At 31.7% G+C, this 18,939-nt stretch overlaps 1 protein-coding gene across 1 annotated transcript in view; it reads left to right on the top strand.

The window, feature by feature from the left end:
* The first annotated feature begins 5,573 nt into the window (after nt 1-5,573).
* Nucleotides 5,574-18,939, top strand: part of LOC136975651 (actin nucleation-promoting factor WASL-like) — an 84,374-nt gene continuing 71,008 nt past the window's right edge. The window contains exons 1-2 of the mRNA XM_067270746.1: nt 5,574-5,856; nt 17,124-17,264. Coding sequence (XP_067126847.1) covers nt 5,749-5,856; nt 17,124-17,264 — 249 coding nt within the window. The 5' untranslated portion in view covers nt 5,574-5,748. The remainder of the gene's footprint in view (nt 5,857-17,123; nt 17,265-18,939) is intronic.

The following is an 18,939-nucleotide window of genomic DNA, read 5'->3' as shown; positions in this document are numbered from 1 at the left end:
TTAATTAAATATTAATAAAACTAATTTTAAAAAAATTTTTTTATTTGTACTATATATATTAGTACACAGAAACTTAATCTCCACTCTTTTCTGACGTACGGAGGCTAGAAATTTTGGTTAATGTTACCTTAGGATCCAAAATGGCGGCCAGGGAAATTTTTCCCTACGTTAAAGACTGCGATGGGAAAAAAATTTTTTCCTCCATTCAAGATGGCCGCGGTTCAGGCTGCCATCTTGAATTTCTCTGCAGACTCCGCGGATTTTTTCACCGAAATAAACAATAAAAAACAACAAAAACAGGAGTTTTTGACTCACTTTTCGATTGTTCGATATTCTGAGTATGATCTCCTGTTTGGGGGTCGACGAAATTTTTCGAATCGTTGACAGTTCTATGTTCGACCACTACTCCTTCTATGTCGTCAATATGCATATATCCTTTCCATTCGTCCGTTATTATCGTACTGCCGGAATTCAAGTATTTATAAACGATCCAATTCACAGTGTTTTCTGATCTGTCGTTCACCTGACATATGAAGCAATTCTTATCTTCATCGCAATGAATGCAAACGGACTCGGTCGGCTGTATGCCTAATTTTACAGCAAAATTCGATGCGTTATCGATACGGGGACGCAAACCTAGCTCCGAAAAGTCGTCTTCCATCAACTTGTAGAAATCACGGGAAGTGCATCTCGACCAAAATTCGTCGTTGCAACTCAAATCGGCAAAACTAGTCATTATCGAACAATTGGCAATAAACTAAACGAAAGGAGGTAAGGATAGGGAAAAAAGACGCTTTTTCCTTAATTTCTGATTACTTGGTTCTCTAACTTTTAGGATTAAATTGTTATAAAGGAAATAAAAGTACTTACTAATACTGGAGGAAAATAATAATAATAATAAATATTCAACGATAGCAATTTGTGTGCGAATGAAATATCGTTACGAAAAAAAAAAAAAACACAGCAATTAATCCAATACGCAATTCGTCGCAACACAGCAGTAAACGATTCCAACTGGAAACTAGTCGATTTGCATAAAATTGCCCAGAAATGACCAGAAATCACGTCACAGATCATGCATTTGCATATTCGTTCGTAACACACCTACGAATTTCCCGCCGATTTTACTCTTGCACGACGTCACGAAAAGGCTCCCACTACCGTCTCCGTTTCGAGGTTACAGAATACTCGGCAACGTCGAACGCAGGGTAGAAACCGAACGGGGAAAAATTCCCCACGTCGTCGACGTCGCGACTCTAGGGAAAAATTTTTTCCCCGTCGCAGTCTCCAACGTAGGGAAAAAATTTCCCTGGCCGCCATTTTGGATCCTAAGGTAACATTAACCAAATTTTTACAATACTCTAAAATGTTTACTTAAAAACAAACCCGAATAAAATTAAAAATTGTAAGGCAAACAGGTAAATCTTGAGAGAGAAAAAAATTTTTTATTATTCATATTATATTACCCCAAATGCATTTCGCCGTAAACGGCCTCCTCAGTAGGGCTTTTTCCGAAAGAAACTTTGACGCAAGTCATCCAACAGCAACAGAAACATCATCCACACAGTGAATACTTCGCGTACAATCTTTATATCCGATTAAGTTATCCCATCATTCCGCAGTAATCACACCATTGTTCAAATTCATTGTGCTGGTTTGCATAATGGTTGCGTAATGTTCTTTAAATTTTCGCTTAATTACATTTTTTTTCCCGATGTAATATTTTAATATTATTAATATCGATAGAACAATTATTAGCCCGACAATGTAAAAATATTGGAGAAGTATTAATTTTAAGACGTATCGAGTCCAGGTGTTCCGACAACCTTACTTGCAGTTTCCTTTTCGTTTCCCCCACGTAAAAGTTAGGAGTTTTACAGGAACATGGAAGTCTGTAAACCACACCATCTTCTTTCAATAATTCTTTTTTCACATTAGGTCGATGGCCGAGCTAATTGTTCTACCGATATTAATAATATTAAAATATTACATCGGGAAAAAAATGTAATTAAGCGAAAATTTAAAGAACATTACGCAACCATTATGCAAACCAGCACAATGAATTTGAACAATGGTGTGATTACTGCGGAATGATGGGATAACTTAATCGGATATAAAGATTGTACGCGAAGTATTCACTGTGTGGATGATGTTTCTGTTGCTGTTGGATGACTTGCGTCAAAGTTTCTTTCGGAAAAAGCCCTACTGAGGAGGCCGTTTACGGCGAAATGCATTTGGGGTAATATAATATGAATAATAAAAAATTTTTTTCTCTCTCAAGATTTACCTGTTTGCCTTACAATTTTTAATTTTATTCGGGTTTGTTTTTAAGTAAACATTTTAGAGTACTGTAAAATTTCTAGCCTCCGTACGTCAGAAAAGAGTGGAGATTAAGTTTCCGTGTACTAATATATATAGTACAAATAAGAAAAAGAATGATTTTTATCTGACTCCATCGGTTTTAAGATAAGAGTTGTTTCGAAGTAATTTATCTTTTACATTATTTTATTAACTATTTTGTAACATGGAATAAAAAAATGCCTACTTTTAACTGGTTGGACGTTACTAGGCCTTCTTAGTGCCCACAGGGCGGAAAGAGTTAAAAAAAAGGGGGGTACATTCGTATAGTCGATCGAGTTAAAGCGTCGATGGTAAGGGGCCGTCCATAAATTACGTAAGGGCGATTTTGGCCATTCTAGACCCCCCACCCCTGTGTAAGAAACCGTAATATTTTCTTTGGTCCCCCCGCCCCTTCCCTATCTTACGTAATATTTAGGCATAATTTTATAGAAAGATTTTAACGAAAATAAATTTTTTAATGAAACCCTAAAAACTTTAGGTCCAAAATATATAATTATTAATTACTTAATTAATATGTACTATTATTTATAAAAGACTCATGTTAACAAATTTAAAAATATAAAAATTTAATGAATTCGAATGAACAATTTATTTTAAGAACTTTATTTTGTAATTATCATTAATCAACATCATAATTTTCATTTTTATATTAATTTTAATTTTCACAAAAAGACGCAAAAAACTTCGACAGATCGACTAGCTAGTGCACGTGTAAACAGAAACTTCATACAAAATAAAACAACAGGAAATAGAAACCACATTCTCTTGCCCTATTGGTTACATCTTGGTTAAGGCCAAGAAAATAAACTACATGCTGTAAAATGTGCTAGGTGCACCGGGAAACTAAATCATAAAGCTTATAAAACTCTATATAACGGGGCAATACAACCAATGCTACTTTACGCGGCCTCTAGCTGGGATCGTGTAACTCAGTGTTTCTCAAACTTTTTGGACCGCGACCGCCCTTCTGCACTTAAAAATTTCAAAGGACCCCCGAAGAATAAGTGTGTGTCGAAAAACATCCCGGAGGGAGGGGGTTAGGCTCGTATTTAAATATTATTTATATGTGCAATTTATTTAAGTAAAAATTATTTTATATATTTTTTATTTCTATTATTTCTAAACACGAATCCATAGTAAATTTATAAAATATTTGAAAAAATTGATCTGGCATCAATTTTTCAGCGACCCCCCAAATATTTTTCACGACCCCCTTGGGGGTCGCGACCCCCACTTTGAGAATCACTGGTGTAACTAGTGAAAATTCAGTAGCAAGTAAATTACTCTCTCTTCAAAGACAGTTTGCCATCAGAATTTCAAAGTGCTGCAGAACTGTTTCTATTAATGCCTGTCTGATTCTAGCAGAGCTCCTTCCTTTGCCACTATGTATTGTAGAAAAGTTCAGAACTATTCTACATCAGAACTACAAATATCAAAGCTCAACAACAGTCTCTACTCCTATCTACGGCTGTTTAAATGCTACCGTATTGCAATTACCCTATCTCTGATCATCACCCTGTAAACAAGGTTATCCCCAGGGTACATTCCTCCATGGATAACCATGCAGACATTAATATCTACACAGATGGGTCCAAAAGCCCCCTTCATGTCGCTCAAGTATCTGTAGTTTCCTCCAAACTGACATATTTTGCCCAAAATATGTTAGAAGATACCCTCACATCAAGCTGAAGAAGATGCTGTCTACCAAGCTGTTCAGTGGGTCACTTCACTACCAAACAAAACTCTGTCTATCAACATTTGCAGTGATTCTTAGTCCGTCCTAAAATTTCTAATAAATACCAATCTCAATAGCAGTAAAATCACATATATCCAGCAACATATTACAAATGTTGTAAATAAGATAACTTTTATGTTTGTTCGTGGCCATACTGGCATCCTAGGAAATGAAAAAGCCGACTTTGAGGCTAAGTCAGCTGCAAAGGACACTGACTTGGACTACACTCGCAACTCTCTCTCACGCAACAGCCTTAAAAATTATATTTATGACAACGCTATGTAAAAGTGGAATCAACAATAGTTGAGCAGTAAAACTGGTAGAATAAGATTATTTTCCTAGCGTTGAATGCAGGTTCTCGTCACCACTTAGAGATTTAACGTTTGCTACTGCTCAACTACTTACTGAGCATGTATAACCGGACAGAAACTGCCTCTTGCTTTTGCTTAACAGAAAACCTAGACACCGTCGACCATATGATCTATCATTGTCCAACTTACGATCAAGATAGACTTATTCTGAAATTAGAAATCTTTACGCTCGGTTTCAGGTGGCCATGTCCACTCGATAAGCTTGTTCAGTAGCCACTGTTTGATACTTTTCACAATTATTTTATAAAAATATGGAAGATAAGATTATTTATAATTTCTAATTTCTAGTTTTACATTTTAGTTTTCATTAAAAATCGAATACTAATTTTATGTTTACTTTGTATCATGTATTTTGGTTTATGTATTCTTATTGTTATATACCCATAGGAGTGGTGCACTTATTCAAATAAAAAAAATCGGTGAGAAACCCCTACACGGCTTTTCTCCCATGATAAAAAATGTGTAGAGAGTGAGTCTGCTAGCGTTATTATTCTATCACGTCACATCTGATGGCGTTAGTACAACGAGCGTTCTTAATAGAAACCGCCAAATTAAAGCCAAATTCAAAACTCCACCACTCAACGAGATCAAAAAATAAAAACAATATATTACGTAAGACAAGATCTATTACCCCCTACCCCTGAGTAAGAAATCGTAAGAAATCTTTGACCCCCACCCATCCCAAAATACCTTACGTAATTTATGGACGGCCCTTAAAGTACTAATTGGGCTCGAGGCGCACGATCTATCGCGACGACGTTTCCAACTAAAGTACTAAACTCTAACGAAGTGCACGAAGGAAGATAGTTTAAGGACCGACGCTCATTTTTAAATTGTGGATTAAATGTTAAACGACACAAAACTGGCAGGAAAATATTTCGGATAAGACCGCACTAGCAACATTCGTATAGAAACGGTGCATTATAAGACCGCACTAGCAACATTCGTATAGAAACAGCCATTTTGTTGTAAACCAACGGTGAAAATGTCCGGCCAAAGTCCTTCTCGTTTAACCAGAGTCGACTCCGGTTTAACTCACTCCACTTTACGAACGTGCGTCGGATCTATCGGAAGTGACGAATTCGAAAGTAAACGGAGGAGAAAACCAGATAGCGCCACCCGTCCATTCCGGAGGCGAATCGATCGCCATGTTGTTGATGTCGTTAAATGGTGGGTTCTCGAAATGTATCGTAAGTTGACGGACGTCGTTGCTGGGGACGTTTTCCGTCGACGGTAGCTTTTTCGTGCTTTTAATACGTGTAAATAGCAACGGAAGGAACGATGAATGCCACACGGAGGAACCGTCCTCCGCCCGAACCCAAGACTTCCTGTCTTTTGACTAAGGACGAGAACGAACTGGTCTTCAGTCTTCTGGGCAAAAAATGCATCGTGAGTATATCCTTTATACGTGACTCTAACGGACGGCCGAATCGATAACGTCTCGGACAATTCCCTTTCTTCCTGTGGGTGGAAGCTCTAAACGTCATCTCCGTGACTTCTGTTCCGACTCAAAATAGAATTATTGACTAATCGTTTGACTACCGTCGTCACCATCCCATGATTTTTCTTTTACGTTATTTCCTCGCCAGGAAGTTAAATATTGAAATCTAGCCGTGTTTAACTATTTGAAAACGCGGTTATTTTGGTTTGTCATCCAGTATTGAGTACAGTGTTATTACGGAATGGATACGAATATGGTGAATACGTTTGGGGATGCATTGCGTATTTTTATCGTTCCCTGTGGTTGTTTTATGGATAGATCGATAAGGACGTTAAAAATAATTTAACCCGCGAAATTTCCTTGTTTTTAACCATAAATGTGTCGGCTCGCATCCTTCCGACGTTTAAAGACGAATGTGTAGAGGACGGTGTGGTGCATTTGTTCTTGGTCGTTTTAGATGGTGTCGAATACATTCGTGCGGATTGCCGGCCGCCACAGAGAATTCGTCTTTGGGTCGCCTCTTGCTGTCCTTCGTTCTGCCTCCGACCCACTGGTGGTCCGCCGGGAGTTCCCAGCCTTTCTTTCGTGTCCGAGACGGTGTCTTCCCATTCCCGAGAGTCTCCCGGAGATGGAGGAATTTGGTAACTCCGTTGCTCTTCTGGATAATTTTGTCGAATTAAAGTTTTTCTTTTTTGTTCGAGACCCTTTTTGTGCATTTTGTTAAATATTTTGAACCGTCTGTTGGGTACGTTAATACTTTTATTTGTTTGGTTTCTTCCGGCATTTGGTTATTATTGTCTGTTTTAGAATTCGTCAATTGAATTTTGTCCGTTTTCCTTCGTGTGCCCTAAATTACTTAAAACTATTTGACGAGCTATATTTTGTCGTTTCTTTCTCGGTGACGTCCGTTCCGATTTATCACCCTCGTCGATGAAGAATGAGAATTTTCTAACAAATTGCAAGTTTGGAATATGATGTGCAGCGATGCATTATCCTACAGGCAGAAGGGACGGTCTTTGGGGGCCCCCTTCGGTCAGGACTCTGAACTGATCTTTTATAAACTTGTTACTGTAGCAAGAGTCTCAATTTAAATTCGGGCCGTGTCCAGAAACCCTAGATTGCCGGGGTGATGAGTTCTGAATGATTTTCGTTGGGGGTTTTTATTGTATAAAAATTTAGACATTTTGAAGAATAAAGATTTTTGGTAAATTAGATTGCATTGAAATTTATGAAGAATATATTAAATATATTTACACATGATATAATTTATTTTATAGTTTTGCTAATTTCTTACATTTAAAAATTTGAGAAAATCTAAAATATAGGAAAAAATAATGCCAAGTACTAGCATTAATGTAGAATAATAATATGTAAATTGCTTGCTAATTAATTGATATATTGTAGCAATTATTAGTTTTACTTATTGTATTTAATTAATTTAATATATTTAAGTACATTATAAAGATATTTAAACATATTTAATGTATTTTCCGGTGTATAAGACGACTTTTTAACCCAAGAAAATCTTCTCAAAAGTCGGGGTTGTCTTATACGCCGGGTGTCATCTTATAGGGCGAATATATCCCAAACTCTATATTTTAACTGTAAAAGTCGGGGGTTATCTTATATGCCGGAAAATATGGTATTTATTTAAAATCACAAACGTGTTGATCATTCATTTGAGACATTTTAACCACAAAATTCTGTTGAATTTTTAATTTAATAACTTTAATATTTTTGGATCAACTTCTGATCCATTCTCATAAGTACAATTTAATATTGATGAAAAGTTGCTGGTTGGTGCAACACTTTATCTATGATAAATATTTTATAATATAAATTAATTCCTTATAAGATGTATTTTCTTCTGTATTATTTAATACGGCATATACTAGTAATTTTATTTGAATAAAAACCACTCTTAAATACAGTAGAGCATCGATTATCCAAAACAATTCGGGACTAGGGTCATTCAAATAACTGATTGTTTAAAAAATATATATTAAACACAAAACTGTACTGTATATATTTTGTATTGCGTGCACCTTATGTAAAGTAGTACGTTAAAGTAGGCCTACAGTTTAGGTTGGCGGGGAGAGGGAGAGTGGTGCAGCACTACGGTACCAGTGAAATTTGAATTTGCCAATTGGAACACTTTCGATTAACTGACGTTTCGGTCGATTGGTATTCAGATAATCGATGCTCTACTTTAGTAACTTAAAGTTCAAATAATAATAGCCCTTGAGTAGTAGCCATTTCTGCTATTTGAGGATTTTTTGAAAACTTAGGTAAACAATGGAAAACTGATAAATACTGTTAATGATGGTAGATAGGTATCATATTTATTTATCTAACAAAGTTTAATTGATAATAAAAGATCTAAAATATACAATATACAGTAGGTGTATTTTTTAATTATCATCTTATTACCATTACATATGAAATAACATTCATTATAAAGAAATCTGTTGCATTGAACTATAACTTGATGTAAAAATCAAACTTTCATAAAGAAATATTTAACTGTTTTATTATTAATGGACATTGAATGACATGCAAACAAAATAACAATCATTTTCGAATAGTAACTGCATAGAAAATATGCAGTTTAACATGACATCTGTGGCTATTCAAATAAAACTGATGCTTTGTATATAACATTGCTTTCAATCTTTGGTTTGAATATTTTTCCAAAAAGTAATATTTTGAGAATTAAAGATTTATTTAAAATAAACATATTTTGAGGATGATAATTGGTATTAATATAAAACCTCATGTATCTGTAAAAAAAAATCTTGAAAGCAATTCCAGTAATGTAAATAAAGAAGTCATATTCATTTCATTTTAGTTTGCTGAGCCATTAAATGTTTATCTAAAAATGATCAAAATTTTATGGTTATAATTAAATACATAGTTTTAACTTCATATAAATATAAACAATTTCAAATAATGTAATTACATTGTAGTTAAAATCAAATATACATTTAATTATCAAATATGCTTTTAAAGAATTTTTTAAAATTCTAACTGGATACATTTCTTAAAAAACATGAAGGTTACAATTTAAATGGAACTTCTTCATTCAGTTAGAGTAGTTTACATGCATGTAGTTACAATGAAGTTACTATAATTTCATACTCTTCATTTTGGATGATATTCATTTATAATATAATTATTCAGTCTCTATGACTTCGTAATTCTATAACTAATTTATTATACCTAATAAAACTTGTATGTTCTATCTAATCCGAAGCCTATTTGAAAGTATTAGTTATTAAACTGAAAATAAGTATATGATTTAGCCTGATAAATAATCTGGCAGATTGTTTTGTAGTACAAGTGTGATTGTTTGGTAATACAATACAACTACCCAATTCAAATGGGTAGTTGTTTACGTTACATGAAAATAAGCATTTCTTTCATTTTTTAGTAGTATTTTAAGAAAAGGAAATTGTTATAATTTTTGTAATTTGATTATTTATTTTGCAAGCAAACTGAATGACCTATATATTCTATAGACAGAATAATCAGTGCTCTTGTCTCCTGTTGTAAATGCATTTGTGAAATGGTCACAGATAATTAATAAAATTTACTTTTGCAATAGATCAACTTAATTTTACATGGCCAAACTACCAGTAGTAATTTTTTTCATGAAGCCTTGATGTATGTATGGTGTTTTTTTTTCTATATCTCGGTAAATATTAAGAATATTTTAGAAAATATAAATTTAAAAAATTTCTCATTCTGTTGTTTGCCTTTTACACATATTCTTGAAATGTTAATTAAATAATTGATACCAATAATTTTTTTCCCCTTTTATCCCAAAGTTGGGTAAGGATGATCAGATCTATCAGCAATTGCCATCTTTCTCTCCTGTTTTTCCCACTAACTTTTATTTCTATATTGTCTTGGAGTGTATTTATATATATATATGTCTGGTTTAATCACTTTCTTATAATTTTACTTCCATATGCTTGACATACAATACATACATTCATCTGCAATACATTATATTATATTATTTTAGAATTGTATAAATATTAATTTATCAAATTTTTATCTCTTTTCTTAAATTTTACTTTTAGAACAATTTTGAATTTTTTTTATTGAAACAGTAATCTATATACAGGTACCTCGTATCATAATTTTAGAATTGTTTTGACAATATATACTTTAAAAATATAAATATTTAAACAAATTTCAAATGTCATCTTGCATTACAATGATATGTTTGCCAAATAAACTACTGGATTATTAATCAGGCTACAACAAAGCTAATTGAATGATTAGAAATAAAATAATTAGACTTTATGTAGGCAGTTAGGCCACCAACTGATGATAAATTTAATAATTGGAAATAAATTTATTCTAAATTTATATTAAAAATTATCATGCAAGAGAAGATTGTCTAGAATGGTATTTGTTATATATTTTAGCATAATAATTGACATCATTAGCAAGCTCTTTATAACTTATAATAAACAATTTACCATTTTACACAACAAATGGTAAGTTGTGAAGAAGAAACTAATGATTGAAATGAGATACTATAAACACACCTTATTGACATTAACAATTAGTTTAATACATTAAAAAGTATCTTTGATCTATTCATAAGCATTCCTCAGTTAAGAAACACATAGAATTCAAAATAAATTAAATCACAGATCAAGCACACAATTAACTTTCAAAATTTAAAGGACAAAATACAAAAACTTAAAAGTTTTAGCATAAACCAATAAGAAAGTAACACATGAAACAATACCAAATGGGGTAAACAACTTTGTACAATAATGATTGAAGTTCAAAGTTTATAAATACGTCTCTACACTGTGGATAAACTGTCTGCACTTCTAAAATTAATGCTTGTTTGTTATTTATGACCCTTGTATATTTCCAGTATTTTCAAGTTTTTATGTTTCTAGTAGTCTCCCATTCAGTTTTTATTGATATCATTGGCTTTTCAAAAGACAAACTTCCAACTATAAGTGATATAATATATATCATTTGTACCTATATTATGTCCAAGATTGTTGAGAGTAAAATAAAAGGCATAACATTTAAATTAATTTTTGGCATGTTAATAAATATGCATATCCAATTAATTTTTAAACAATCTTAATAAAATGTTATATAAATTAAACTAATTGATAATATAAATTCAAACATTTTGTCTAATAGAGCAAATACTGTTCCAGTTAAAATATTTGATTTCTCTTCTAGATAATCTAGAATTTAAAATCTAAATGATAGTTGATCTCATTTTATCCAGGTAAACAGGATTCTAATTAAAATTTTTTAATGCTTATATTGTATTAGATAAATTAATATAGGCTGTTATTTTCAGGTTTGTGGATTAATATTTAAACTCTAGAAATTTTTTCACTTTTTTCTGTTTGTATATAAATTTATTAGGAACTCTAATCCTGAGAGAGGTTGTAAATTTATGATGCGTATACTCAAGAATTTGCATTGAAAGAATTTGCCCAGTATATCTCATGTCGTGATCTGTTTTTCACTTGATGATAATTGCAAAAAATAAGGCAGAACATTAGCAAAGTTTCTTCTATGGGGCTTACAGAATTGAGTTCATTGTCAAAATTTGATGGGCCAATTTTGATAAAACTTTGTCATTTTTATTAATGTAATAAAAAAATTTGGGGTCCATGACTTTGTTTTTGGAATACAATGGAATACAATATAAATACAAGTGACAATGTCCATGCTCTGTGATGAAATTTGAGTTTGTGTAATGAAATTTAGAGGGTAGAAATAAAATAAAAACATTATCCAAGTCTACTGGAAAGTGGACACCAAAACAATACACAAGACCAAACCAATTGATGATGAGCAAATGTAAGGTTCAAATGCCCATACTCTACAAGTGAAGGATTGTCTCTCTATGACTAACAAGTGTAAAGATTGTTTTCCCATATGGCCAGCAACTGTTTTCTTCTGATCTCACACTCACACACACACACACACACAACCTCTCTCTCTCTCTCACTCATCCATACACACAGATGAATATCCTTACATATACATTCGAACACATTAGTGCTTGGGTTAGATAGAGCAAAAAATTTATCTGTACTAATACTAATTGAAAAATTTTTATTTACAAAAATACGATGCTCTGCCTCAATTCTATTGTTGTGCAGTGTCACTATTAATAATATACCATATTCTGTTGTTTTACTCTTCAATATGAAATATTTCAAATAGTTAAAAAGTTTTTTCTAAAGTAAATGACATCAAAACTACATCATTCAATTTTTTTTAATTCTGGTTTTATATTCAGTTCAGTTTATTATCATTTTATTTTATCAACTGTTTCAATTCATGCTAATTAAACCAAACTTCCTTTGTTTTTAAATCTAGTTATTTGAATTTTAAGCTTACTATTAAAAAAGATTTTATATCAGTGTTTATTTTGCCAAAACATTTATTTATTTATTAAGTACAATTGGAAACGTCAGAGATGATTGTATTCCACCCCCCGACAACAAGAAATAAATGATCCCCAATAAAATAACAACAAAATATAAAAGACTTAATAAAAATTATAAATATAGCAAAATAAAGTTACATTATGTATTAATAAAATAGAGTTACATTTATTTTTAAAAAATTTAAAATCACAATATAGGTATGGTTCCACAGGCTGTATGTGAGATGCTATACGGTAAAAAAAAATATTTTTGTGAGAGAGAAAGGCAAAAATATGAGATGAAGGAGCATGATGTATTGCGGGTTCTTACAGTTGGGATGCAGAGACCTAACCAGTAGTTTGAAATTAGACCATTGAAGTATTTAAAGCAGCGAATGCGATCAAAATATTTTAAGCGATCAGAAAGATTAGGAAGACCAAGGCAAACTCTTGCCACATCATGGTTATCAGTAAAGGATAAATTGCAGAATTTATGTATCAGAAAATAAACTTTATCTAATTCAGATTGTATTTTTTGAAGCAGATAAGGGGCAGCCATGGCCCAGACGGGTAAACAATAATCAACTATTGACTGAAAATTAATAAAGAAAATTGTTCTGAGTATGGCTTTTGAAGAAATATTTTTGCAAAAATGCCATATAAAGCCATGTCTAATGGCAAGGGATTTAATAATGTAAGAGAGATGATTGTGGAAAATTAATTTTTCATCAAATATGATACCAAGGTCGTGATGAGACTGAACATATTTTATTTTAGTAGAATCTATAAATATGGAAGGGTGGTAGGGATTGCGAAGTAGGGAAAAGCACATAAATAACAGTTTTATGGATGTTGATTTTTAGATTTTAGCTGGCAAAAATGGAACGTAGAGAATTGATAATAGCCTGAAGGGAGAAGGGATCACAAAACATACTTCCAAGAACCTTTAATATGCAGTTAAAATTATCAAAACAATCTAACGTTTTCGGTCAACTTTATTGACCATCCTCGGGATCGAACAAGAATCGTTATTTCAAAAAATTCTATTGCCAAACATAAATTTAGAATGTTTTTAAAAAACCAAAGCCGCGCAATCTTAGTTTGCTCTTTTACAGATGCATATTGGCTACTTTCCAAGCAGATGGGACCCTACAGGATTCTCTAAAATTAATACTTTGCTCTTTTTCACTGTATTTGCAAATATGCCAAGCCTCCATATACTTAAGCTGTCTTCTATTTGCCACTTTTTGTATAATTTCTGCACTGTCCCAATTGATTGACACCTCCAATGGATCTGCAATCACGTAATTCGCTAACGCCGTAATGGGTTTCCTGTACCTTATATTCCTTTTATGCTCTTCTAACCTTACCTCCAGCGATCGTTTTGTGGCCCCCTATATAATATAGTTCCTTTTTCCGCCTTTTGTCCTGCACCGGTATTCTGTAAATGCCTGGAACCATCATTCTGTTTATGGGCGCTTTGTCATTTCGTAGCAACTGAAATATAGTAGGGTTCCTCTTATATGCTATTTTTTTATTTTTCTCTATTCTTATTTTCCTGTATATGTTGTTTAATTGCGCCCTATATTCCTTTACGGTAACCTCTTCTTTTTTTCTCATCCCCTTATGTTCGTTACTTCCTTTTACTGCTTCCTGCACTAAAGCCTTTATTTTACTTTTCTTTATTCCTACTTCTTTTGCCAGCCTTATGATGTAATCCACTTCCTTTCTTGCATCCTGTACTTTGCTACAGTGCGTGTACGCTCTTTTAAGCAGCGCTCTGAACGCTGCTAGCTTATAGTTCGTAGGGTCATGGGAGGTCCATGGTATCATCTCCGGAATGTACGATGGCTTTCGATATACCTTAGTAGTGATTATTCCCTCTTCTTTTATTTTTATTTCTATATCCAAGAAATGTATCTTTCTATGGCTTTGTTGCTCAAGCTCTAGCTCCAGGACGAAATTATTGTTGTTTATATCTCTAATAAGCTTTACTACGTCTGGTTTCTCATTCCAAATAATAAACACATCATCGACATACCTTGCATACAGTAGCATTCTTCCTTCATACTTCTGCAACGTGCTATTTTTCAGAGACCTTACTACCAACTCACACAGTAACCCTGATACCAGGCTACCCATTGATACACCCCTATGTTGTGAGTATGTACTACTGTCGAACGCGAAGAATGATGAAAAAGTGGCTAAGTGTGCCAATTCTAGTATTTGCCTTCTTAATTTTGCTGCATTCGCAACACTGCCTAATAAAAAAATCTCTCAAGCAACAAAAACATGGCTCCAACCTTATGGATGGGTACATTGCTTTAAAGTTGAACACTGTCGTGTAGCTTTTTTTGCTTAATTTCAATTGCTTTAACTTCTGTATCACTTCTACTGGCTGCATTATGCTATATCCATGTGCAGGTATGTTTATCTTAATAAACTCCTTAAGCTTCCTTTCTAGTAGTATCGTAGGAGCACAGCATTTATCTACTACAGGCCTTAAGCTTCTTCCCGGTTTATGGATCTTTGCAAACCTGAGAGCCTTGGAATGGCTGGGGAGGACACAATAATCTTCGTCATTCTTAGCTGCCTAGCCAAACTTGTCGTAGAAAAACGCTTTATTCTTGCTTGCGTCTGTTCTATAACTTTTGGGTGTGCTATTTTGCATTGAGTGTCTTTTATGTAACTTGCTAAAAGCTCTTTATACATGTCCTTCTTCATAACGACCATGTTTTTAGATTTGTCAGCCCTTGTGAGCACTATATCATTATCATACACCCATTTCTTACTTTCTCTTATATTCTTCCATGTTGCGTCATGCGTTTTTCTTGCACATTCACTGCTAATTTTAAAAACCATTCTCCATCTAAAGGCCTCTTTTTTAAGCTCACTGAGTCCTTCTAACGCCTATTTGAATATCATTCTATACAAATAATAACATCTTAAGCCTGATGAGTTTATAATATATCACCAAACAATCACTTAAATATCAGGCTACAATATGGCTCGTTAAATGATTAGCACAAATTAATTTGTCACTAGAGGTAGACGTTAGGCGCCATCTCTTAAGTAATTTAATAATTTATTTATTTGAATTACCATTTTATTATTTGAATTATTGTTTAAATTATTTAATAATTTATTTATTTAATTATAATTATTAATTTACTTAAGAGATGGCACCTAATGTCTACCTCTAGTGACAAATTACTTTGTGCTAATCATTTAACTAGCCATATTGTAGCCCGATATTTAGGCGATGTTTGGAATATCATTCTAATTCAAAATATTTGACCTGAAGATCTGTGTAGAGGATTGAAAGTGTCAGTCCTTCTTTCCATGATTATTTACTGGAGCTTTTTTGTACTACTAGGTGTTTTACTAATACACTTTATTTGTTATTCTTGTTGGTATATTTAATTTATCATGTTTTAAAGAGATTTGTTGTAATGGAGACAGTGATCATATGTTTCAAAGGAATGCTACTGTTAACCATTTTAATAAATAAGTTTTATTATGTTTCATTGTCCACATAATTATCTTCAGACATGAAAGGGGTCCTGATAAAGAAACAGCTTGTGTATCCATGTTGTAAAATATGAAAATATTGCAAAGTTTGCTTTTTTGTTTTTTATTTGAAGTCTCACTGCAATTTGCTAGACAGTTGTTACATGCAATCAAAGATTTGCCAGACAAATTTACTGTGATATTCATTAAAATGAATAGGTTATATGTAAATTCATAAATGTTTGTAATTTGTCTTGCTATTCTTTAGTTTAAATAGGCATTTGTATCAGAACGTATCAAACTTTGCATATAAAAAATACATTCTGCGCGTGCATATCAAGCATTGCCTAAACAAAAGAATATATAAAAGAAAATGTTTGTATTACAATTAAATATTTTACTGGTCACTTAAAGGTTGTTGTGAGTTTATTATCTATTATGAGCTTTTATTTTAAAAACTTCTTGTATTATTAATTAGAAAAATATAATGTAAAGCACTGATTTATTGATTTCATTATATTATTAATTATTATAAAATGACAAAAAGCTTAATTTTCAGGGTACAAATGAGTTTTATAAACAATTGCAAACTGTAATAATGAATAAAATCTTCATTAAGTCTGATCCCACTTGAGATATGACAAGTGACTGCCTCTATCTTCCCATCTCCTCAAACTTTAACCACCAAAATTTAATAGCATCAATTCCTCTAATACACAAATCTCCCTGCAAAATTTCAGAAACTTTGACAAAAGGCATAGGACTTCTTAACTTTCAAAATGGACAAACAAGTAGTAATACATATTGTGTAACACACACACACACACATGCACACTAACAACAATATATTCAGAAAAGACTCCCAAATTTTTTTTGCATTTCTTGGAGTTTCAAGGTCTCCTGAGTAGAAAAATATAAAAATATTGGAGAGGCTATTTGTTGATTGATTGTATACTTTCTTTCTGTTATATGTAATAGCCTGGAAAGTAAAACAAGATTGTTTAAGATAACAGTTTAAATTATGGTGAGAGAAAATTACAAAAATGAATGATTGAGATTTGAGACATTAACTTTAATCATAAATAAGAATGTAGTTGTTAATGTTGTTTAAATTGCTGATGGTATACTGAAACATTTCAGATTATTTCTAAATGTAAGTTTGATAAGTTTCTTTTAACAACAAGTAGTTTAAAATCAGTGATGCTAAAATTATTATGTATATATATTTTATTTATTCATGAATTAATAATTAATACTTAAATTTTTATCTTTTAGTCTCTTGCAACAACTGTAGTTCAGGTTTTCATGACAGAACCTCCCAAACATCATCAATGGAGAAAACAATATTGTGGTGTTATATGCCTTGTTAAAGATAATCCTAGAAGATCTTATTTCATTAGACTTGTTGACATGGATGTAAGTTTTATATTTAACTTTTAAGAAATATTTGAAATTTGTTTTATGATTATGTAAAACTTCAAGATTCATCAAAATATACAACTATTAAAAAGAAAAGAAAATTTATAGACTATTTAATGTTGCATGACCTTTTGTCAAATAATAAAAAAATCAAGAAAATTGTAGATGAAATATTTTTTTGTTAATAATTTTAAAAAAATATATTTTAATAATAATAAAGAAAAGATGTGATGATAATGGCACTAAAAAAGTAATTTGTGCTTATTAGTTTACTAGAAGTAGTTGACTGAAATATACAAAATTATCTACATTCTTAACACCCTAGTTGTTTTATTGGTATGTGATGAATTGATTAATAAAGTAAAGAAATTAAATTTTAAAAAGTGCTATCATTTTACCTTAAATTAATATTTTATCTGTTCTTTTTTTCTTTTCTTGGGTCAATAGTAGGAATAATTAAATAATTATATACTTTGTAAATTCAAAGCCAAACGACCACCGGATTACATTGGGCTACTTTTTAAATTCATTCAAGTATTTTGGTACATATTGCATACTTTAAAAATCAATATTTCATTATTATTCATTACATTTTTTATTTTTAATTAAAACATTCTCTAGAATTTTTCACTTTTTAATTTTTATGAAATTTTATATTTTTTATTAAATTGTTTATTCTACGTTGACAAGCTGTTAGGTTAAAAATTATTAATATATTTATAACTGTTGTTAACACATTAAGTGCCATATGTTGCAGATCTGCAACATACACTATACATTGAAATCTGAGCTGTATAACTTTGGAGAAAAACACTAGCCATAGAAATGTAACAGAAATAGTCAAAGCCAGGCCTGTAAGAATAGAAATTGTACTTAGTTCAGTAAATTTTTTTAATGATATAATATTAATAGGAATTTACTTTGTTAACCCATGAAATATGAAAAATAAGCAAAATTTACATTTTCTAATGTTTTTCTTGCACAATGAGCATGAATAAGCACAATATTGTAAAAATATACACTCAAACCTGTTTTTGTGGGATTTTTTTTTTGTGCGGTATATGAATTTCAATCAAATTGGTATACTGCACAAAAAAAATTGCACAAAACAAATCACACAAATGAAAAATCGCACAAAAAAAGACCGCACAAAAACAGGTTTGAGTGTAAACACAAAAACAAATATTCAAGAAACGAACTTCATTTTCCCTCAGTGAACATAGTCAGTAAAAAAAAACTTTAGCAATGAGAGTTTTGTAACTTTTTTGGCTGTTATGAATTTTTATTTAAAAAAGATTTACATTATTAAGCAAAAAATAAAATTGTGTGTGGTGTCCATCTGTTATCAGATTTTGTTATAAAATCTGAATTTGTCTTAATTAAATTACTAAAAAATTAAAATAAATTTGATTATCTTTTGTGCAAAACAACAACAAAACAATTTTATAGTTATGTTGCAAAAGAAAGAGATTTGTAGTTACACTTCCATGCACTGAACTTCTATATTTTATTAACATATAATTGTAATTTCGTTTGATGCTTATTTCTGTATTTATTTTATTTCATTTAAATTCTATAAGTTTTAAGAATCCCAATTTTCGTAATACTGTGACATCATAGGAATACAAGTGTGAGGTTCTGGAATTGTCCTGAAACTTACTAAACTAAAAAA

The sequence above is a fragment of the Centruroides vittatus genome, unplaced genomic scaffold (assembly GCF_030686945.1).
Source record: "Centruroides vittatus isolate TY-2023 unplaced genomic scaffold, ASM3068694v2 contig_377, whole genome shotgun sequence".
Classification (NCBI taxonomy): Eukaryota; Metazoa; Arthropoda; class Arachnida; order Scorpiones; family Buthidae; genus Centruroides; species Centruroides vittatus.
Note: the sequence above shows the minus strand (reverse complement) of the source record. Positions and strands in the feature narration are given on the sequence as shown.